Genomic DNA, 24863 nt, shown 5'->3' with positions numbered 1-24863 from the left:
TGCCTTATTTTTTAAATTTACTTTACCATTGAGGTGTGGAAGCTGCACTGGGAGTCTGTGGTAAGTGTATGGCCAGGTTAAGTGCAAAACGTTTGCCCCATCAATCCATTATCTACCAGTGACTTGCGTCGTATCCTAAGAATCTCTAGTGGTAGACAAGCACTTGGCGGATGTTACTTTACATCAACTCATTTCATATGCTGTCACGTGACTTTTGCTTTCCCTGAACACTTTCTTCCAAGTTAAAAATTTAATCATTTATTTCAAGCCTAAAGTTTCGCCCAGTAGCCTGGCTCGATAGCAAAGTTGGTCCAGCACCGAGATAACAAACTGCCCAAACTGTTGAGCCATGAAGAGAATTATATACAGAGATTATTCAGACGTGTTTGTTGTTCATTTATTCTTGAGTTGCACAGTGTAATAACAGGATCACAAAGGCAATCAAACCCCACGATCAACTTTGTAACAACAACAAACCCGAGCTAAGACTACAGTAATATTACAAAATCCACAGGGCTTACAAAGAAATTTCTGTACGGGAAAGTTCGAGTGAAGAAACGGAGAAACTGACAAAATAAGAGAGAGGAAGACATCAAATAATGGACATGCCTGTTAATGGGAATGACTCTAATCATGGCGAAAGACAGAGAAGGATGGAGAGAGATGGTCAGTATATTATGTGTGGTGCCCCAACACGCCAACAGACTAAAGAAGAGCTGAAGATGAAGAAATTATATACAATAAATACACCATCGTTTTGTGTTTGTAAGTTTGTTTATTGTAATTTATATAAGAAATGGCATGGATATGAACTGAGTTCAACCCTCATTAAGCTAAAGTAAGTAAATAAACTAATGCAATTTATAAACGTTGGAAGTAATAATTATAATCCAAGTTTAGCGCACACAAAGTTGGCTATATTTACTTTCCCACATGTTTGACATGCTGCGGATGTTCCTTCACAATTGAAGATAATTACATCCTAGCTCAAACCTTCCACAGGACGTCAGGGGATTGAGACGGGCAGGACTTAACCCCATACCATCTAGACGACAGGCCAGAGCGATTATCACATGACAAGGTAGTCGTCCATCTTGTGGAACTAGGGAGTATCTTGTCGGGAGGGGGGGGGGCTAATTCCTGCAGATATCTATGAATTTAACTAATAATTACGTTGGTGAGATACTTTATGGATGTATGACGTATTGATATTAAAGACTTCCCTCAGAGAGACGCAAAAGCCCGAAAGAAAAAAAATTAGACTCTGAACAGCTTTGAGTCCGAGACATCTTAGCTCAGACATCTTTCTCATTTAAATGTTCAGAGAAAGTCTTCTAATATATCGGACAATTCCATTAGATTGTTTAATTTATCTGTGGAATGTTGCTGTTTCCCAAATGTTGTATCGCAATCTTCGGTGCCAGAAATAACAAGTGTGTTAGAAATAGACTCAGCTAAATGTCCTCCGCTATCTAGCTCAAAATTATATTTGTTAAATACGTCACTGGTGTTAGCACCCTGGAAATTTGACAAGTTGCCTGAAGATAAAGTTTGTTCATGCTTTCCACGACAATTAGGAATATTTATGTTAAGTGCAGAAGGATTCAATTGAAAAGTCTTTTCAGTGTTGTTTGAAAACGCATTTGAAAGCTCTTTTGAGAATAATGTTTTGCAGTGTAATTGCTGACTGTTGGAAATAGTATGATTTAGCATACGTGGAGCAGAGACAATGTCATTTAGCTGCTCGTTTTTAGCAGAGGCACAACTTTCCATCCAATCAAATAATTCTTGAGCTAAACTCTGATCAAATGTGTCGTTTTCACACACTGCTTCTAAGCGTTGGTCAACTTCAAGGCAGCTAGTGATGCTGCTATTGTCACTTCGAAGCGGAGAAGAGTTATGAAGTCCCCAACTGACTTCTGCTAAGTGCGTCGTGTTTCTTGTTTCATTATACTCTTCAGACATAAATGGTTGTATATTCTCTAGATCAGATTCACACAGTTCACTTATGTAGGAAGAAAGCCCTGACCCTGGATCTGATCCTGTTATTGTTGATGTGTCCAAGGAATCATCATAGCTACATTGTGAAAATTCATTATGACTCAATAATGAGATATTATGAGAATTCATTTTAGAAACTTGTTTGTTTTTCTGAGGTTCTGAACTTGAAGAAATGTGACAAGAAGATGTTTCAGTTCTAGAAAGTGTCTCTAGAGATTTACTGGTTTCAAAACTTTTGGATGATCTGTTGTTATGGTTCACATCAGAAAGAGTTATTTCACCAGAAGCTCGTCGACTATCCTCTGTGGTCCACTGTTGGCTAGAGGGTTGTTGGTAAGCTAACATAGTCCAGTGATTATCGGAAATAGCTTCGTCTCTAGCAGTAGCAGTGGTCAACGGACAAGTATTCTGTGGGCACTTAAAATAGCTCTTCGTATTTTTGGAGTCTACTTGGTGCTCAGCAGTCAATAATTGTAAGTTTGGGCTTAGCTGACTGTCATGGCCTTTGCCTTCTCTCTGTATTGACGAAATATCTCTTTCGGTAGTTTTCCCTCGGTCTGGCATGAAATAGTTAAGAATACTCTGCACTTCAAAATCGCCTGGAATTGTGGAGCCAAGATCTAAACTTTGAGTACTCTCGAAGTCAGAATTATGGCATCTTTCTAAGGTTGATGTTTTTGCGAAACCCTTTGGACTGGTTAGTGGGGTCCACTCCAGGGTCGAAGTAAACAGACCCTCCTCTAAAGCTGGTGTTTGAAGCTCATCTGTAGAAGACATCAACATTTCTACATCAATATTTGGGCTGTCCAGATTGACACTGGGCAGAGACAAATAATCGATGTCAAGATCCAACATGGTGATATCATCATCCTGCAAGATATGGGTCGTTTCTGGAACCTGCAAAGTATGGGATGTTTCTGGAACCTGCAAAGTATGGGATGTTTCTGTATCCTGCAAGATATGGGATATTTCTGATGTCAAGTCACAGCTGTTGTTTTCAGTTACACGTGTGTGCACACTTTGTTCTCTATTTCCCAAAGATAAGTTACCTCTTTCATCAGTGTCCGCCTGCTCGACAATGTCAGGTGAAAAGAGATTAGAACTAATGGAGCCACCAGAAGATGACAAAACATGCTCAAAGTCTAATGGTGAGGAATTCATCGTTATTTCAGACCCACTTTGCTGAGAAAGTGGAGGTGAATCTAACGTTGATGGCTGAATACGTGTTTCATTATATAGATGAGCTTCCAGTCCTGCATCAGATGAAGACATGGATGATATGGAAGAGCATATTATATCAGTGCTGCCAGATTCAAGGTTGGTGACACACAGAGCGGTAACTTCATCACCATCTGCTTTCTTTTGAGACCTTTTTCTTTTAAGTTTTTTGTTAGCGGCCCACGTAGCGAGGGTTGGCTTACTGAGGCCATAATAAGTCAGATCAAAGTCAAAACCTTCGTTTTTCATACGTTGATAATCTTCTTTCTCTCTGGACAAAATACATTTGGCTTCTTCCATACTGTGGATGAAAATTATCACATCTACATTACAATTTTAAACTGCTTAAACTGAATAGTCAAGAATGATCTCTGTAAACAAAATATATTAAAGAAAAAAAGAAGCAAAATATTAAAATATTTTAAAAGAAAAGGGGAAGTCCACACTTACAATTTTATCTATCAATAATGTAGAGTTTATATCCCTTTTTATAAATAAAAAAAAATTAATTACCAACAATTAATTGACTAATTGGTTACTTTTTTTTAGTGATTCATGTCTTGTCAGAAATAATAAATAATTATGTTAAATTTCAACTTGATCCGAAAATGGATGTGTGAGAAATATCGAGTTCAATTATCTAATTGGAGCAAAACCCCAAATATTTAGCCATATTTCTTAATACTGAAGGATTAATTTCCCTTTTTGGTATGAAGCAAAAAAATTAATTACCAGTAAGTAATGGACTAAATTTATTAATTGTATTCATTGCCAACAGTTACCTGACAATATAAGTGTTGACATTGACATAGGTCAGCTGACCTTCCTTGTCATAGCAGACCGTGTAGTGAGAGATGGCCCACATCCACTTGCCAGTCTTGGCCAGCAAACGGTAGTATCCTGAATCTCCAGTCCCTTTGCTGGGCACTGTGAGAGGATCACCATGACGTATATGTGGGGAAACCAAAACAAGCCAAGTTACATAAATGGCATTTCATTGTTGGTTTCACAACTCTTTCTCTCCTAACTGACGATACCAGCGTTGATTCCACCAGAATGTGGTAAATAATTACGGAGAGAAAGTGTTAACTCTAATGTGTTTATTGTTTTTCTAAAAATATATACCTGCTCGATTATGCTTTACATTTCTATTTATGCTAGTGCTTAAAATTGTGAGCACGAAGCTTAAATAAATGGTTTCTGGATCGAATCATTATGAAAAAAAATTCTTTTAACTCTAGAAGAGGTTATGTTTGGGCTCATTTAGGACTGAAACTTATAGAGAAAAAAAATATAGGAGATTTGTTTTGAGTCAATGTTCACACATCCTTGTTAATAGTTAGCTATTCCCCTACCTACAGAGATGTCAGCAAGCGAGATCTGAGAACTACAGGCATCAATGAAATTATGCGAGAGGAAATAGCCCAAGACAGGACAGAATGAAGACAAACTGTGCATACTGGTATGAACCTCGCTAAGAGCAAAAGAAACGAAGCAGCATTAGACAATAGAATGAGAAAGAAAGCCTGTTTTATCAGATAGCCATAAAACAGGTGCATTCAAATGCATGAACTGTGGCAATATTTATCACCCCAGAATCGGCTTGATTATTCACAGCAGATCCCCCCCCCCCCTCCGACTCAAGAAGAAATCAAAACCAATGACACATCTGTCCCAGTGTCTTTCGTTACAGAATGCCACTACCACAACGAATGAACTATCCTTGTACAAAAGTTCTTAGATCTAAGTAGCTACTGCCTTTTGATCTGAAATACTGTCAAAAGCACTGACAATGACACTGGCAAAGACACTGACAATGGCAGTTGTAGTATACTTACACTCTTTATGCTTGTAATGGCACATCATGACGTCACAAGGATGTTTCAGACTGAACCCATCAGTACCCAAGAATTGTTTGGGATCGTATCCCAGGATATCATGAACCCTTGACAATAAAAAAACAAACAAACAACTCAACACAATACAACATCTAATGTTCATCTAAATACAACTATTCTAGTTCATTAATTTTATTTAATTACAGACTTTGTTTACTGAGGTTAATAACAGGGTCAAGGGTTATTAACATTTTAACTGAATGAAGTATTGTCTAATGTTAATAACAGGTGCAGGACCGGACCTAGGCCACTGTAACCTATTGTGGGCCCAGCACTTTCATAGGCCCGCGCTAAATCAGGTGTAAATTATTAAATTGAACCATTATAACTTATATATAATGATAGGGTTTCCGCGGTCTCTATGATTTTCCAGGGCTTTCTGGAAATCTGAAATTTATCAGATTTATAGAATATTAATTGCAAAATATACGAAAAAGTCATGGAAATCTAAAATTATTAAAATCTCTTAAAAAGTCATAAAAATCTCATGAAAAATATACAAAATTGTCATTTTGGTGTGCCAAACGTTCGCATGATTAAAAAAAAACGGCACTGTCAGATTTATTTATTTAAAAATTTTTTGCAAAGACGAATGTTTTTTCTAATACAAAATCTTTATTTTGACATAATGCTTATCCCTACCCAGACTGGGCCCCGAGCAATCCGTTTCAAATAGGCCCCGCAATTGTAATGGCCGGCCCTGATCACGTGTAATGAACATTTTAACTGAATGAATTATCGTCTGATCTGTTATCCAAATCATGAAACAGATATTTACCTTGGATCACAGAATACGATTTTGTAATCGTTGCCATGCTTGGAATAAAACACGAATTCACAGCACTGGAAATCTGATATCGATACGTCTCGTACTGGTCGACACAAGCTCAATAATCCTTTGACTCTGATCTCCTGACTTGATGTATCCCTATATATCCTTACTTTAGCATCCCAACGAAACAACTGAAACACGTCATAGACTTATAAAACAACAGACAGTTTTGTTCAATCTATTACTAAATAAATACTACTTTATTGCTGTAGTATATATATATATATATATATATATATATATATATATATACATTTTCATCATTGATTCATTATAATATAGACTTATAAAACAAGAGATTATTTTGTTCAATTTATTACTAAATAAATACTACTCTATTGCTGTAATATATATATACATTTTCATCATTGATTCATTATAATATATCACCCTGAGTGTCAATTCGAAGGCCCGCCATAATTGGTTATTTACTATATTAAAAATAAAAAAATTTTTTTTTTAATAGATTAAACACTTTGTTCAGAGAGGTCTACTCGAACTAATAATAATAAAAAAAAAATTATTTTTTTTCACCTTTTGTCAGAAAATAAAAAAAAAAAAGATCAGTAAACTAGAAAACTATAAAAAAAAATACGTGCAAATACAGATAAAAAAAAGGAAGGACTATAAACAGCTCACCTTTTGTCCAGAATTTTTTTGGCGAGATCCATTCTTTTGGAAACAAAAGTTCATTGCAAGATAAAATGTTCTATTTAAAACATAGTCACGAACTCCTCTGTCTTTATCTAGGATTGGAACGAAATACAAACACAAATCATGCAGCAGTGTTATCGTAGCAAAATAATGTCATGGATTCATTTTTTGTTAAATATAAGGATCAACATTGAATGTAATAATATTCCTAGAAAAGGCTTGATGTAAAATTGATGCAAACTTGTTTAAAACTTGAAGTAATACTTACTGTGAAACTGGATGTAAGACTACGTAAAACTAAAGACAAAACATGATGTTGCCTACAACTATGTAAAAATGGGTGTAAAAACTTACCGTACTTAACGTAAAAATTGATATAAGATTTCATGTAAAATATAATGTAAAACTTCATGTATGACTTACTTCATGAAAAACTTAATGCAAAACTTGATGTAAGACTTAATGAAAAACTTAATGTAAAACTTGATGTCAAACTAGATGGATAGACAGTGGTTCGAAGGAAGAAAATAAAATAAAATATGAGTAGGCCCAGATAATACCTAAATTTAAAAAAAATAACGTCCTTGGTAAAGAATAAAAGGGCACAAATCAATAAATAAAACAAGCAAAAAATTTGAAAAAAATTATTTAAAAAAAAACAAAGCTTGTCTAAAGGGAAAAACTCTATTTATCAATAATGTACAAGTTATTTCTCTTATTCGAAATCAAACAAAATAATTATTTACCAATTAATTGACTAATTGGGATTTTTAAAATTCATTCACGTTTTGTTAGATACAATAAATAATTGTTTAAAAGTATCAACTTGATCGGGAAATGCGAGAGGGAGAAATAGCATTAACAATTATTTAAGGGGACTAAACCTAACAAATTTAGCCATATTTGTGAATCCAGAATAATTAGTTTTCCTTGTTGGTATCTAACAAATTAATAAATTACCAGAAATTAATTGATGAATTTGTTACTTTTTGTTTTTTATTTTTTCATGTCTTGTATATGCCAATGAATAATAGTGCAAAGTTTCAACTTGATCCGAAAATGTTTGTGGAAGAAATAATGTGTATACACTTTTCACCAGACAGATAGACAGACTGACAGAATACAGAGTGCGTTAATATAAGCTATGTAAAAAGTCCTTTTTTGTTAGCTTTTCGTCAAGAGAAGGGGAAAAAAATCATCATATGGCTGATACATTTTGCAACTAACGGAGAAAATGAAGATACGTCACAACTTCTTCCTAATTATAATTTATATAATTTTTAATTAGGGAAAATGTTCGTTAATACTATGCACTAAATGGAGGTGTTTCGCCTTTTTCCAAAATAAACTCTACATTTATCAAGGCCAATTACAATTTGTTGAAGATACAACTTTACCGTCACTAAACTGTTCATCACACATCTGTTTCTCTAATTCTGTGAAATCTTTCTCATAGATGAAGTTGGAGATATCTTGGCCTATGACATTCATCTGTGAACCATGTAAAAATAACTTAGATCTAAGAGAAAAAAAAACACAGTCATCCCTAAAACATTACCAGCATTTACTTAGTAATGTTAGAAGTGGGAAGGTCGTCGAGAAAAAAAGTATAGAACAATTTTTTTTCAGTTACTTTTTATGTGAGAAATCAAAAATTTTTAGATCACACCAATGGACCTCATTCACCAATCGTAAACAAACAACATTTTGCCACGTAATTCTCTATCTCTTCTATACAAATTACGATATATTTTGTAATACACAATGGCTATCGCGTGGCAGTTTTTTTTCGTTGTTTTATCAATATTATCACTTGACTAAGTGTTGTTTGTTTACGATTGATGAATGAGGTCCGTTCTCTTACAATGACCCAAATATTTAAGCAAACAAATTTGAACTTCAAAATAAAAGAAGTTTATGTTACGCTATTGCTATCGAGCTTCGAATGTGACCTATAGATCTACTAGCATTGCACACCTGCTACGCCATTTGATTTGTTCCCAAACTTTATATTTTTTTTTATTATGGTAGGGACACCCCATCCATTTTTTTTTAACTTTCCATAAACTGGACACATTTTAAAGGTCTGCCTAATATACTTTTTATCACGCGAGTTGTATCTGTTACAACAAAATAAAACTCCATCCTTTATGAAAATATCTTAGTTGTCATAGATTCTAGGTAAGTGATAACAGGCTTAATTTGTTTTATTTTTTTAATCCACGGCAAGTGGAAGACTTTAAAAAAGGTGAGTGAGAGGCTTTTGCGCTAATAATACCGATACGAACAGCACTAAACCAATAGCGACTACTTATCGTTATCAATTACTTTCAATGTGAAAGTGTTTTCAGATAATATATTTGTATCTTAATGAAAACAACTGCAAACACATTTTTAAAAAAATTAAAATGTTAAATAGAAAACTAATACCTGAGTTACTCCTAAAATATCCTTGATGTTTTCAGATACAAACAAAACTTTTTTATTTCGATCCAACAATAAGAAAAATCCTGGCACTGCTTCCAGCATCAAGGAACTTTCATTGTCTATTGGAATCTGCGATCGAAATTTTGCAATTTTCTTGGCATTGCAGGATGAAACATAAAAGTTACTCCCACTTTCCATGTCGCCATTGTCTGCAACTGGAGCCTCTTTTTGGCGATCTTTTATATTCTTAATCTTCTTGGTACCTTTAGTGATGTTTTTAGAGTCACTTAACTCCCTTGGCGCTTGACTAAGAAATTCGCGCATGCCTTTTTCAAGTCCCTCCTTGTACTTCTGCAGTTTCTCGTATCTCTTGTCCACGTCTATTGCGTCATCAGAATTTGAGCTAAATAGTGTTTGCTCGAGGCTGGACAGAACAGATTCCGGTAGAATAATGTCCAGATTTTTGAAGGCATGTGCAGGTTCAGCCAGTGTGCCCGCTATTAGTTTCCCGTCATTGTCCAGCATTGCTAACGGTACTGAGGAGTTTTGAAACTTGGAGAGATCTGTATCGGGTTCTTTTGCGAGGCATTCACGTAAGTCGCTTTCATCTGAAAGTGTACAAGATATTCATGTGAGTTGAAGATACAATCATAGTAGTTCTCACAAGAATGGGAGAAGGGGAAATATTGAAAATGTACATTTCGACATGACCATACCCCTCTATAGGGTTTGAACATCATTGGGCGTTAAGTCAACGACCAGGGGGGGGGGGCAAGAAAGCCTTTTTTTTCATGGCCAAATAATTATTATATTTTTATTATATTAATTAAATATCCATCATAACTACGTTGAGTCGTCGCGAAGTGGGCGACTTCTGTCAATCAAGACTAGAACCGAGCGGTACAAAAACTCGTTTGTTCCTCACTCTGTCAGACTATATCAACACCTCTCGTTGATCAGAAAACATGAAAAGGATCAAGATGTCTGTCTGTAGTCGCTCAGTGAACTCTTTATGTTGTGTCTGTTCTATTTATGTGAATATTTCTGTTGTGTTGTTTCTATATAAGAAAAGAGTCTTGTAAAGTTGCTATCACAACAAATTTCCATAAGGATCAATAAAGCAGTCTTAGTCTAAATATTGACAAAATAAAAATTTCATTACCAATATTAAAAAAAAATATTAAAAGTCTAAAATTAAGAGACGTATTTTCATCTTATAATGAAAATGCTTTGTATGGTTTTTAAAAGCTCTAACATAAGAACGGTCGAATTTCTCTAGAGCACAGTACCATTATTTCTTGACCTCATTTGTTTAACCAACAGGTCCAGACGTACCTTCTGTTTTGTTTACTACTTTTAGATGTACATGTACACATTTCCTGACAATAATAATGTCAGTGTTAAGCCGAACATGTATTTTTTTAATGTTTTGAGTCATAGCTATGTAGTTTGAAGTAGTACATGTACAAATAAAAACTGTAAGAAATCCTATCATTACAAACAATATGCATGTAAGTACATACAAACAAAATACCTGATTCTATGTTTTTCCTGCACTTTAGATAAGCTAGTGTCATGCGCAAAACTGATAGTTTGTCCAGTTTGGAGTCCCTGGACAGATCTAAGGGCAAGAGAGACGACAGCTCGCCAATCAATTCATTCTCTTTATCCCTTCTCTTGCAAGATTTGCTCTGGGATCTTACCAAAAAAAAAAATTACAAAATTTTAGAGCCAAATAGTATTTATATATTTTAAAAGACGAAATATAATTAAATTAAATCTAGGCTTGGCTATAAAAACATTTTTGAGTGCTCCCACGCACCAGTAAATAAAGAGCAGTTACTATGTGTCTGATTACATTCAATGGATATAATCATACACGACCTTAAAGCAGTGGACATTGATGGTAACTACTGGGAAGACATAGCCCGGACGTCACTATGTTGAGCATGGGCGTAGCCAGGATATTTTTCGGGGAGGGTTCTTTTTTTTTTTTTGGGGGGGGGGGGGGATGATGGTTTTAAAACACAAAACCCCTCTTGGCTACGCTCATAGTATCTGGTGACTGTTTACTAACTAATTGGCTAACAAGAAAACCTCTTTTTTGGCTGTTATAATTTTTTACAAAAACATATAATCATCTTAAAATTAAATTTGGTCTGGAGATCTATATATTGAACACACGTCAGTGAAAATTCACGCATATATTCACTAAAGAGTTAGATAAACAAACTGACATTACATTCAGGAAGATTTTGCGCACTGTCTTGTGAATATAATAAAACTTATAAAATTTTTCCATACACATACACAATACTATATCACCAAACTAGAATCTTCTATATACCATATTGCTAACTAGAGCCAATACTCCAGTCAACTGTCTTATGTTCTAAATATGGATATATATTACCAAATTATAATCTTGTATGTATCTATACTATATCAATAAATAGATCTAGTATTCTAGCAGGGGCGTAACTAGGGATTTTGGGGCCCGGGGGGATTGACCTCTTTGGGGGCCCCTTGCATTTTGACATTCAACATATGACATGAGATAATGTACGCAAAAATAAATAAGCCCCAAATCAAATTGGTTCAGTATATCAGTAAACTTAACAAAAAGTAATCATCAAGACTCTTAATAAATAATACCGTTGTTTATTAGTTAAATAATGCACAAGTGACAAATCTAAATTGATATCGCTTCACGTCGTGCATTCTGTGCAGCAAAGAAATCTATAACATCAACTACATCGATACTTTCTAGTATTTGTAACTTCACTGACGTTAAAGCCATGATAAGCCTTTCTTGCGTAATTGTGCTCCTGAAATTGTTTTTGATGAACTTGAGCTTTGAGAATGATCTCTCACATGACGCTATGGAAGTGGCCTGTGTTAGCGGTATTCGGAGGAGGTTGCAAAGTTTGAGCACACGTAATTCCCATATGAAGCCTGTTTCCTCAATATGTCTATTGGTGATGGTATAACTGGTTTGTTAATGAAAAGTGCTCGTGCATCAATGACATCATTGAAAAAGCGAATTTCCATTTATTTCATTGTAGTGTAACTGAGTTGATTTTCTGCGTGCGTCCAGCGTGTCTGAAGGTCATGGCCATTGTGTGTGTTTCATGTCCAGTGTGTGTGTGTGTATAGACTGCATCAGTGGTATGCTAGACGTGCTGGTTTCATTCACTGTTTACTGTAGTCTAATTTTGTCGAATAAAGCCATGTTATTCAGTGGCGTAACTAAGGGGGGGGGGGGGGAGGATGGGGGGGGAGAATTTTAAAATCCCCCCGGGCCCCCTCCTAGGGGGGGCCCCCAAATGGGTGTCCGAAATTTATTTGTAAATACATAAATTAATATATTTGATTGACAAATAGTGTCAACGAGTGTCTTTTTTTTTCAACATTTATGGATTAAATTTATCACAAAGACTAAACCTAGATCAAGGTCTATCGGTACGTTGACTTTGTTGACATTTAACAAATATTTTTTCCCAGAGAGATAAAATTATTTTTTAAAATTAGTCTTAGGCCTACATTTTAAACTTTGTTGCCACCAATAAAACTGCATGATATACAGCGAATTCCAGGTATCTTGTTACTTTTACTAATAATAGATCTAAATGGCGAGAATTATATGGCTACACTAATTAACCTTGAAGCAAAATTTACAGAATCGAGTATAACAGATCTAAAAGTTATTCTTAATAATGCTAAAATTGTCCATTATTCGGGTTTGGCGTCTATAATTTCAGAATTAAACTTCACACTCTAGTTGTTACCCCTTTATTCATCTTTCCTCAATCCAATGGAAACTCTCTTTTTATTTACATCTAATCCTTTTGCTTTCGCACAAAACATAAAAAAAAAATAATGACGTAATATCATATAATATTAACACATCCTTCCTTTTGAAGTTATTATCATACCCTTCCTTTTAAAGTTCTTAAGCGTGATATCTACTAGCAAGGCCGGCCCTAGCATTTGCGGGGCCCCTATGCGAAACGGATCTCGCGGGGCCTAGTCTGGGTAGGGATAAGCATAATGTCAAAATTATCTTTTTTGAATTAGAAAATAAGCCTACTTTCGTCTTTGCAATAAATTTTCATCAAATGAAAGCTCGCAATGCCACTTTTTATTTATTGGCACCCCAAAATGTCAATTTCGTCTCTTCTTCAGGAGATTTGAATAAATTCAAAAAAAGTTCAGGACTTTATCGTATATTTTGCCTTTTCAAGAGATTTCCTGGAGGCCCTGGAAAATCAGGAGGTCGCGAAAACCCTGTTATTTTATATACGTTATAATGGTTTAATTTAATAATGTACACTTGGAATTAGCGCGGGGCCTATGAAAGCGCGGCGCCCACTGCGACCGCATAGGCTGCAGTGGCCTAAGGCCGGCCCTGTCTACTAGGAACTTTAACAATTCATCCACTTCTGGTTGTCTTGACTGGCACAACAAGTTCTCTAGACGTTGGTCTATAACTTTCTGTTTCATTTGTTCCAACAGTTTGCAGTTCATTGTCTTCATCGGTATCATAGTACCCAGAGATGTCTTCATCGAAACTCTTATTCAAAAAGCGTTGATTTCTTCTGTATGTTTTACCATCGTTTGTCTTTATGATGTAAGATCTGGGTGCTGAATGTTTTTTTAGGACAACTGCTTTTTGCCATGTTTGACCTAGACGAACTCTCCGACAGAATAATCTTTAGGTAGTCTTGCTTTTGCATCGTATTTCACTTTGCTTTTCATCTGTCGTTCGTTGAGTAATATCTCTGCATTTTCAGCTACCGATGGTTTCAATATTTTGTGCTCAGTTGGAATGATTCCCTGAGTCTTCTACTCGTCAGCAGTTGTGATGGTGAATACGGCAGTCCACTTATCGGACTATTTCTATACTCGAGCATAACGAGATATGGATCTTTCCCACTTTTGTATGCTCTGAATCCTTTTGCTTTCGCACAAAACATAAACAACTAACAATGACGTAATACCATATAATATTAGCACAGAATCTTCTTCATGCAGTGGAAAATTAAGAATTTTTTGCCTATCTTGAATTCTGGTCAAAGCTCCTGCGCTCAATTAAGAAACTACAAAAGTCTGGACTGCATATACGGGAAGCTGCTAAAGAAATTAGTACCCATTCATGCTTTCTGCAAAATGATGAGAAACTGACAAAAACCCAATCCATCGAAAAAGCAAAAGAAGGTAGTGAATACTATGGATTCCCTGTAATCAAAACTACCAGAAGAAAGAAAAGAGTTGATGGGAAGTTGAGTTCTAATGTAGGACTGTCAATAGAACTGCAATTCAAACGTGTTGCGACAGAAGTGCTGGACAGATTTCATATGGAGATGAAGGGCAGATTCCAAAGGCTGGAAAGAAAATGGATACCTTTGGGTTTCTTCTTGAACCAAGACACCTGTTAGATGAAGACACGCTTGTGACAAACTGTGCTACTTTTCCTGTTTGTATGATGAATGTAATGAAATGATAACGACTAGAATACCAATAACATGGCTTTATTCGACAAAATTAGACTACAGTAAACAGTGAATGAAACCAGCACGTCTAGCATACCACTGATGCAGTCTATACACACACACACACTGGACATGAAACACACACAATGGCCATGACCTTCAGACACGCTGGACGCACGCAGAAAATCAACTCAGTTACACTACAATGAAATAAATGGAAAATCGCTTTTTCAATGATGTCATTGATGCACGAGCACTTTTCATTAACAAACCAGTTATACCATCACCAATAGACATATTGAGGAAACAGGCTTCATATGGGAATTACGTGTGCTCAAACTTTGCAACCTCCTCCGAATACCGCTAACACAGGCCACTTCCATAGCGTCATGTGAGAGATCATTCTCAAAGCTCAAGTTCATCAAAAACAATTTCAGGAGCACAATTACGCAAGAAAGGCTTATCATGGCTTTAACGTCAGTGAAGTTACAAATACTAGAAAGTATCGATGTAGTTGATGTTATAGATTTCTTTGCTGCACAGAATGCACGACGTGAAGCGATATCAATTTAGATTTGTCACTTGTGCATTATTTAACTAATAAACAACGGTATTATTTATTAAGAGTCTTGATGATTACTTTTTGTTAAGTTTACTGATATACTGAACCAATTTGATTTGGGGCTTATTTATTTTTGCGTACATTATCTCATGTCATATGTTGAATGTCAAAATGCAAGGGGCCCCCAAAGAGGTCAATCCCCCCGGGCCCCAAAATCCCTAGTTACGCCCCTGATGTTATTGGTATTCTAGTCGTTATCATTTCATTACATTCATCATACAAACAGGAAAAGTAGCACAGTTTGTCACAAGCGTGTCTTCATCTAACAGGTGTCTTGGTTCAAGAAGAAACCCAAAGGTATCCATTTTCTTTCCAGCCTTTGGAATCTGCCCTTCATCTCCATATGAAATCTGTCCAGCACTTCTGTCGCAACACGTTTGAATTGCAGTTCTATTGACAGTCCTACATTAGAACTCAACTTCCCATCAACTCTTTTCTTTCTTCTGGTAGTTTTGATTACAGGGAATCCATAGTATTCACTACCTTCTTTTGCTTTTTCGATGGATTGGGTTTTTGTCAGTTTCTCATCATTTTGCAGAAAGCATGAATGGGTACTAATTTCTTTAGCAGCTTCCCGTATATGCAGTCCAGACTTTTGTAGTTTCTTAATTGAGCGCAGGAGCTTTGACCAGAATTCAAGATAGGCAAAAAATTCTTAATTTTCCACTGCATGAAGAAGATTCTGTGCTAATATTATATGGTATTACGTCATTGTTAGTTGTTTATGTTTTGTGCGAAAGCAAAAGGATTCAGAGCATACAAAAGTGGGAAAGATCCATATCTCGTTATGCTCGAGTATAGAAATAGTCCGATAAGTGGACTGCCGTATTCACCATCACAACTGCTGACGAGTAGAAGACTCAGGGAATCATTCCAACTGAGCACAAAATATTGAAACCATCGGTAGCTGAAAATGCAGAGATATTACTCAACGAACGACAGATGAAAAGCAAAGTGAAATACGATGCAAAAGCAAGACTACCTAAAGATTATTCTGTCGGAGAGTTCGTCTAGGTCAAACATGGCAAAAAGCAGTTGTCCTAAAAAAACATTCAGCACCCAGATCTTACATCATAAAGACAAACGATGGTAAAACATACAGAAGAAATCAACGCTTTTTGAATAAGAGTTTCGATGAAGACATCTCTGGGTACTATGATACCGATGAAGACAATGAACTGCAAACTGTTGGAACAAATGAAACAGAAAGTTATAGACCAACGTCTAGAGAACTTGTTGTGCCAGTCAAGACAACCAGAAGTGGATGAATTGTTAAAGTTCCTAGTAGACAGGGCCGGCCTTAGGCCACTGCAGCCTATGCGGTCGCAGTGGGCGCCGCGCTTTCATAGGCCCCGCGCTAATTCCAAGTGTACATTATTAAATTAAACCATTATAACGTATATAAAATAACAGGGTTTTCGCGACCTCCTGATTTTCCAGGGCCTCCAGGAAATCTCTTGAAAAGGCAAAATATACGATAAAGTCCTGAACTTTTTTTGAATTTATTCAAATCTCCTGAAGAAGAGACGAAATTGACATTTTGGGGTGCCAATAAATAAAAAGTGGCATTGCGAGCTTTCATTTGATGAAAATTTATTGCAAAGACGAAAGTAGGCTTATTTTCTAATTCAAAAAAGATAATTTTGACATTATGCTTATCCCTACCCAGACTAGGCCCCGCGAGATCCGTTTCGCATAGGGGCCCCGCAAATGCTAGGGCCGGCCTTGCTAGTAGATATCACGCTTAAGAACTTTAAAAGGAAGGGTATGATAATAACTTCAAAAGGAAGGATGTGTTAATATTATATGATATTACGTCATTATTTTTTTTTTATGTTTTGTGCGAAAGCAAAAGGATTAGATGTAAATAAAAAGAGAGTTTCCATTGGATTGAGGAAAGATGAATAAAGGGGTAACAACTAGAGTGTGAAGTTTAATTCTGAAATTATAGACGCCAAACCCGAATAATGGACAATTTTAGCATTATTAAGAATAACTTTTAGATCTGTTATACTCGATTCTGTAAATTTTGCTTCAAGGTTAATTAGTGTAGCCATATAATTCTCGCCATTTAGATCTATTATTAGTAAAAGTAACAAGATACCTGGAATTCGCTGTATATCATGCAGTTTTATTGGTGGCAACAAAGTTTAAAATGTAGGCCTAAGACTAATTTTAAAAAATAATTTTATCTCTCTGGGAAAAAATATTTGTTAAATGTCAACAAAGTCAACGTACCGATAGACCTTGATCTAGGTTTAGTCTTTGTGATAAATTTAATCCATAAATGTTGAAAAAAAAAGACACTCGTTGACACTATTTGTCAATCAAATATATTAATTTATGTATTTACAAATAAATTTCGGACACCCATTTGGGGGCCCCCCCTAGGAGGGGGCCCGGGGGGATTTTAAAATTCTCCCCCCCCATCCCCCCCCCTTAGTTACGCCACTGTATTCTAGTCTAGACTACTTTCTTTAAATGATACCAAGTCTGAATCAAATTTCCGAAACTAGAATTCAAATACTCTGAGGAGATTTATACATGGGCATGGTCAGGACTCTTTTTCGGAGGGGAGATTAGGGTGGGGTAAAGATTAAAGATTGTTTATAAGAGCAAAGTAATCGCTTTTACAAAAAGTCATCAGTTTCATAAAGAAGGACTTTGTCATTAAAATGTGTGTATGTTAGTTGTATGTTAGTTGTATGTTAGTTGTATGTTAGTTGTATGTTAGTTGTATGTTAGTTGTTTTTTATAAACTACACAAAGCCGACGACTAAAATTGTCATTAATAAAAACAATTGGATGTAGCATCTGTGGTTGAAACGCACAATCCACTACGTAACCAACAATGGAGGCTGAAAATCGAATTTCTATGTTGACCAGGAAATATCAATTGAGATTTGATTGGAGCTGAGCTGTGTTAGCTCAGCGCCAAATGGCAGAACCGAAACCTTCTTTCAGGTACTCCCAAATACCCAAAGAACAAATTGGACCAGAGAATGCACTGAGCATGCAAATACACGCGCTATTCGAAAGCAATTAGCAGATATTTTTTTTTGTCTATCAGAAAATTGAACTTAAATCCAAAGTAGCATTAAAGTTATATTTCTTACTAATCATTCCATTGTACTAACTAGCTAATAATATCTTCTCCAACCTAGAAGTTTTAAAAAGTAGCACTTATTGTAAGTGTGTATATGTTCCATTCATTTAGCTTTGGTTGTGGGGAGACCATATACCAGTGGTCTTCAACCTACTCAGCCTACTCCCCCCCCCTTTTTTCCTTTTGTTTTTAATATTTTTTGAACAGTAGAAATTTTTTAATTATTCATGAATATTCTTAAATTACTTTTTTGGATATTGCTCTATATTCGTGAAGCCAACTTGGTTTCTCAACCTCATTTGAAAATGCCATCATTCAAAGTAGAACATTGGAATACTTTTGATCTGGTGGCAAGTCATAAAAACTTTTGGAGGAATCAGATGGCACACAGTAGGCAGTTTACCTCACAACCGACTTTGTCAATGTTGGAAAAAGGTTAGATGTTAGATATTGTTGTTGTTTTTTTTTAATTAACCTTTACCTATTAATATATAAACATATGTAGATAAACTAAACTAGAATCTAAAAAGCCTATTACCTAGTTTGTTTATCAAACCGTAAACGTTGACGCAAGAACTAAAGACAATACTTATATAGATGACCTCAGATGACAACAACAGAGTAAGCAAAAACAAAATATTCCCGGACTAAATTTCTAACGTTGTTTCTGTTCTTAAATTAGAAGCAAGCTAAATTTAATTTGTTCATATGTAGATTGACAGCGTTAATTTTAAAGAATTTTTTATTTGTTTTGTTACAGTGCACTTCTAGTTTCTTTCATCTCTAAGTGCCACTTTTATGCCCAGCGCTTCTTTACAGCCTCCCATTGGCCCAGCGCCCCCTACCAACTCTTTGGCTCCCAGCGCCCCTCTAAATTCACATAATCGTCCCCCCCGGTGGGTGCTAGCGCCCCCGTTGGAGACCACTGCAGTATACAATCTGTGACTGCCACACTTTTACGACCTATGCATAGACCATTGGCCTCTTTGCTTTTCATTTTTCAAACATAGTTAAAGATGAAGTTTAACAGTAGAATACATTTTAAAAGCAATAAAAGTCTATCTCGCTTTATTTCCCTTTTTACAAAGTTAATATCAACTCACTCTCTCTGTCTATAGTTTCGCCGGGTAAAAAGTTTGTACACTTTATTTTTCGGACAAAATATCTCGGAGCAAGCTGAAATTGTGCACAATTATTTCTATTACCTAACAAAACAATTATTTTATTTGATATCTCGGACAAGGGGAAAAAAATTATATGGTATAAACTGAGTTAGTCCCCTTTATAGGTCGCCGCTTTAAAGTAAGCTTGAAACAAAAAAATACATAACTATACGATACTAAAGTGTGATTGACAATCGAGATACTAATAGTGTAAGTATAACTTTATTATGCATATTTATCGTAATATTATCAGCATGTTAAGCAAAACCTCTTGTAGTCGCCCTTTTTTGGTCAGAATAAGACGCCATGGTTAAACGCTCTTTAGATATTCGACTGTTTTGATGCGTGCGTAATGTCTAATTTTTAAGCACCCTTAGAATAATGTTTTTACTTTTAAAATTATTCTGTAAATGTATTGGCCCTAACTACATTGTAAATACAACAGACGTGTTCCTTGAAAAGAAAAGATTCTCCACAGATTTAGATTAAGGCTTTCAGGGTCGCCGCTGGAAAAAAAAAATGTCTTTGAAAAATTACATTAACAAAAATAATAATATATGTTAATGATTTTGTTCAATACGCTTGCTTGTAATTTCGTTTTGTTAAGGAACTATAATACAAAGCTCTGAACAAAAAAAAAATCGGAAGACAAAGAAGAAATCAGGTAGACCAATTAGATTCTATACTATTTTTTATTTATGTTTTTTTTATTTTTTTTATTTTAGGATTCAAGTATAAAATCTATTTAATATGCATATAACGGAACATAATTTAAAACAGCATGGAATGGGCTGCCTGAGCTAGCCAGGAAAACCAGTGACTTGGCAGAATTTTAGTCATTGGTTAATATGCATGACTAAATGCATGACGCGTAGGACGTAATCATCTTCTTTTTTGAAGTAACGTCTGTATTATATAAGATAAGATAAGATAAAGGATTTTTTATTTTATTTTTTGTACGGAAATTTATTTTTCTTGAGGCTTTGAATAAGAGATTGACCCTTAACGGAACTATTAGATGAATTAGATAAAAATTATATGATATCATTTAGGCCAGGTTCACATCTAACTTCACCTTCACTCACTGGCGGATCCAGGGGGGGGGGGCGGTAGAATTTACACAATCTGTATACGAATTTATTACTTATTTTAAAATATATACTAATTATTTATATTTCAACCTATTTTTAAATTATTTCGCCCCCCCCCTCTAGTATCTTGGCCGATTTGGTTGGTGGGGTCAGGAGGGGGCGATGGTATCATTGCCGACCCCCCCCCCCATACACTTTTGAGTGGGGGGGGGCGGTCCAATTTATTTGTAGAAATCACAGCTTGCTAACAGAATCAATTAAGTATCTATATGATTAAAACTTGTTATTGATATTTTAACCGATCTTTATATTATGTCGTTCCCTGTTTGCCGATTGATTGGGGGGGGGGGGAGGAATACCACTACTGCCCTTCCCACCTAAACCCTTTGAGTGGGGGGGGCGGTCCGTTTTTATGGAGAAATCATAGTTTGTGAACAAAATTAGTTGAATTAATATATAATTTTTATATTATATCGCTCCCTTTCTGGTATTTTGGCCGCTTCGGTGGGGTTGGGGGGAGGGCGATTGCATGTACAGCCCTCCCCACTCTAGCCCTCTGAGTGCTGGGGGGGCGGTCCTATTTTTGTGGAGAATCATAGTTTGTGAACAAAATTAGTTAAATATCTATATAATAATAACTACGTATTGATATGTGACCCATTGTATATTATGTCGTACCACACTCTAAACTCAAATTGTATCATTGGTAAATTTAAATGAAAAGGGTTGTACCAGGTGGAAGGGGCGATACATGCAATCGCATTTCCCCCATCGGACAAATCAATACTTTTTCTTTTTGTATTATAGTTCAGAAATTACAAAATTTAAAAAATTTGTCACTAATATAATTTATATATACTATAAATTAAATTCTTATATCGAGTCGCCCCACCCATATTCTTTAATGTTAAATGCAATCTTTAGCAGACATTATTAAAGGAGCGAGGATTAATCGTTTTCACTCTACCGCCCCTCCCATTTCCAGACAGAGTTTATGTAATTTCACATGAATTTATCATAATTATTTTAAGAAAGACTTGTAGACTTGAGCTGTAGATGTCAGGAGAATGCGTTTCTGCAATGAAGAATGCAAGAAAACGCTTTAGGCGTCGGGGCTTCGCCCCGAACCCCACTTGGGAACCTTATAGCGCTGCCCCAGTTGTTTTGTTTTTATATATATTATATATATATATGTGTGTGTGTGTGTGTGTGTGTGTGTACTGTACGCACGTTTATGCATAGGGTTAGGGTTTACTGGGCGTTAGGGTTAGGGTTTGGAAAAAAATCGCCCCCCCCCCACTCCAAAGTTCCGGATCCGCTAGTGCCTTCACTTTCACCTATACCATGATCTGCTGGCCCGTTGAGGCACAACACAATATGTGTCAACCTTCTTTCTCCATTCTTCTCTGTCATTTGCCTTTGATAGAATTTCACTCTGAGATATTCTTTCTGAAAATATTGAAACCTGCCTTTTTAGCTGCCTGGGTGGACCACTTCGGGGGCCGATTTTGAGTTTGTGTTTCAACAAACTGTCTTTGTAATCTTGTTTTAATTTTAGGATTCAAGTATACAATTGTGAATTTTAGTCCCAAAGGTATGTATACAATTTAAAAAATCTCAGATTGAGTAGAAGTTGGAAAAAGGCAACTAGAAAAAAATATCTCAATTGTTACACTTCTAATTAAAAATTTCTTATGAATTCTAAATTTACAAAAGAATATTCTTTTATTAATTATTTTAAATTCATGCGCAATTACATAGACTCTGACGCCATATATAACTATTCTACTTTAAAACGTGATGTTTACGTCGGGGCCGGTAGAGTGGTAACGAGTCCTCTCTACTTTATATAATTATTGCTAATGATTGCATTTTGGCATTAAAGAATATGGGTTGGGGTGACTCGATATAAAAATTTAATTTATAGAATATATAATTTATATTAGTGACCAGTAAAAGAAAAAATAACTTCTTAACTATAATACAAAATAAAAAGTATTGGTCTGCCCGGTGGGGAGGGTGTGATTGCATGTATCGCCCCTACCACCTGGTACAACCCTCTTTCATTTTATATTTACTAATGATTTAATTTAAGATAAGAGTGTGGTGCGGCAAATGGGGTCAAATAAATTATAAAGATTCTCATTTAAATATGTTCACACACTATGATTTCTGCTTAAAAATTGGACCGCCTCCCAAATCAAAAGTCTAGATACTATCGCTCCCCCCCTCTACTCCCAACCGCAACAGATGCGGCCAATATACCAGAAGGGGAACGACATAATATAAAGATGAGTTACGATATATACTATTAAGTAGCTTTTACCATATAGATATGTGACTAATTACGTTAACAACCTGTGATTACTGCAAAATTTTGGACCGCACCCCTACTCGAAAGTTAAGGGTCCGGGGGAGGGGGCCGATTTATGATATTGCCCTCTCCCACCCCACAAAATCGGCCAACATACCAGAAGGGGAACGACATAATATTAAGATGGTTAAACTAGTAGCTTTTATCATATAGACATGTAACTAACTATGTTAACAAACTGATTTCTGCAAAAAACTCGAAAGTTAAGGGTCGCGGGGGGGGGGGGGAAATGATGCAATCACCCCACCCCACCAAAACCGGCCAACATACTAGAGGGAGGGGGCGATATAAATCAAAAATAGGTTTAAATATAAATAATTAGTATATATTATTAACATAAGTATAGAATTCGTAAATAAATTGTGTAATTTCTCTATTAAAATTTCGTCCGCCCCCCCCCCGAAAGGTTGGACAAGTGGTGGGGGTGATCGCCCCAACCGCCTCCCCCCCCCCCCCCCCCCCCACTGGATCCGCCAGTGGACGCACATTTTGTGAGAAGAAAGTTTTGAAAAATAATGGATGTATATGTACAAGTGATGTATAAGCACTATGATATATTAACTGTAAAATAAAGGAGAGGTGGGGCCACTACCTATTATTTCGTTCTATAGTCCTACGGGGTACACTAATTGGAAGTAGTACAAGCTACAACAACGACTTTATCAAAAATATTTTATTATAAAACGTTCAAAGCTAGCCATTTCGCCCTGCATGTAGACACCTGACCTTCACAGCAATAACCACTAGCTCTTGCAACACACCCTAGATCTATCTACAAATAGTTCTACATTTTGACTTGGATTAAGATATAATAACATTATATGCTATAGCCTTAAGCTTACCTTTTCGATTCGGCCATTATATCTTTGATTTTGTCTAATCTAGATCTAGATCTAACAGTTTACATAACAACTGTATAATACAAATTAAACATAGCCCAGTCTGCGTGTAAAAAAAAATGGGTTTAAAAAAAAAGGCCTTCCAAACAACAGAGGAATGAATCAAATGGCATAAATCTGGACTATTTGTAAGACCAAAGTTCGCACTAAATTTCTGCTGGTTGGGTTCCGTCACTAGTGTGGAAAGTTAGCCTTATGTTTACTTTAGATCAGCGGTTCTCAACCTTTTTAGTGCCGCGACCCCCTAATACGATTCATCACTAGGCAGCGACCCCCAACCGTAATTTCTTTTTTCGTTTGTAAATCATGGTCAATTGAAATTTGCTAATGTTATAAAATCGTTACCGTAATGTCTATATCTGATCCATGACGTGTGTATTTACATTGATAGACGATGAACATAGAAAAAAAAGCTTTATATAATTGTAAATAGTGTAAAATAAATGTGTTTTATAATTAAATTTCTAACAAAATAAAATTACCTTTATAAGTTGCCTTAATTAATTTTTCTATTGCGTATTCACCATTTTCATGTGCACAGACTTGTGTGACAATTTCAAAAGTATGGCGAAACGTGGAGGATGATATTAAATAAGGTCAACTACATTGCTACACATTTGTAAATACGCCAACGTTAGTGGGAAAATTGGATTCTTGTAGGAGTTTTTGTAAGAGCACAATAAATGTCCCCTTCAGCATCAAGTCTACTTCTTTATTTAGACTTGATAACTAACAGGCTGGAAAACCTGCTTCACAAAAATATAAGCCTTTACTGTTAGAAGTGGACGAAGAAGGCGCAACACAATTTCAAACTATGATATGGCTGCAAACACTTGGACCAGAATTGTGTCACTGGCATTGAAAAGCAAATATTTTTAGCTGCATTGCTTTTGATGTGTGCAATAAACTCTTTCTGTCTCCGGAACATCTTCAACTTTGACTTCTAGAAAGTGTAAACAGAATGTCATGTAGATTTGGAAGCTTAGTGAACTTTCACTCGCACGTTAGTGCAATTCTTCTTTGACAGATTCAATGCTCTTTTTTCCTCACATAAAGCAGATAAAATTGGGAAGATTTAAGTTTTAT

The 24863-nt window shown here is 35.8% G+C and overlaps 1 protein-coding gene across 1 annotated transcript; it reads right to left on the bottom strand.

The window, feature by feature from the left end:
* Positions 1–6: 6 nt before the first annotated feature.
* Positions 7–23908, bottom strand: LOC106069571 (uncharacterized). Its single transcript, XM_056024216.1, has 9 exons — positions 23721–23908; positions 10565–10728; positions 9034–9638; positions 8001–8094; positions 6589–6695; positions 5896–6080; positions 5058–5164; positions 4002–4146; positions 7–3520 (listed from the first exon to the last, which is right to left on the bottom strand). The coding sequence occupies exons 1-9, from the start codon at positions 23735–23737 to the stop codon at positions 1321–1323; spliced, it is 3624 nt and encodes a 1207-aa protein (XP_055880191.1). The 5' UTR covers positions 23738–23908; the 3' UTR covers positions 7–1320.
* Between the last annotated feature and the right edge of the window lie 955 nt (positions 23909–24863).

The sequence above is a fragment of the Biomphalaria glabrata genome, chromosome 3, assembly GCF_947242115.1.
Source record: "Biomphalaria glabrata chromosome 3, xgBioGlab47.1, whole genome shotgun sequence".
NCBI classification, from domain to species: domain Eukaryota; kingdom Metazoa; phylum Mollusca; class Gastropoda; family Planorbidae; genus Biomphalaria; species Biomphalaria glabrata.
This window is presented reverse-complemented; position numbering and strand designations above follow the sequence as displayed.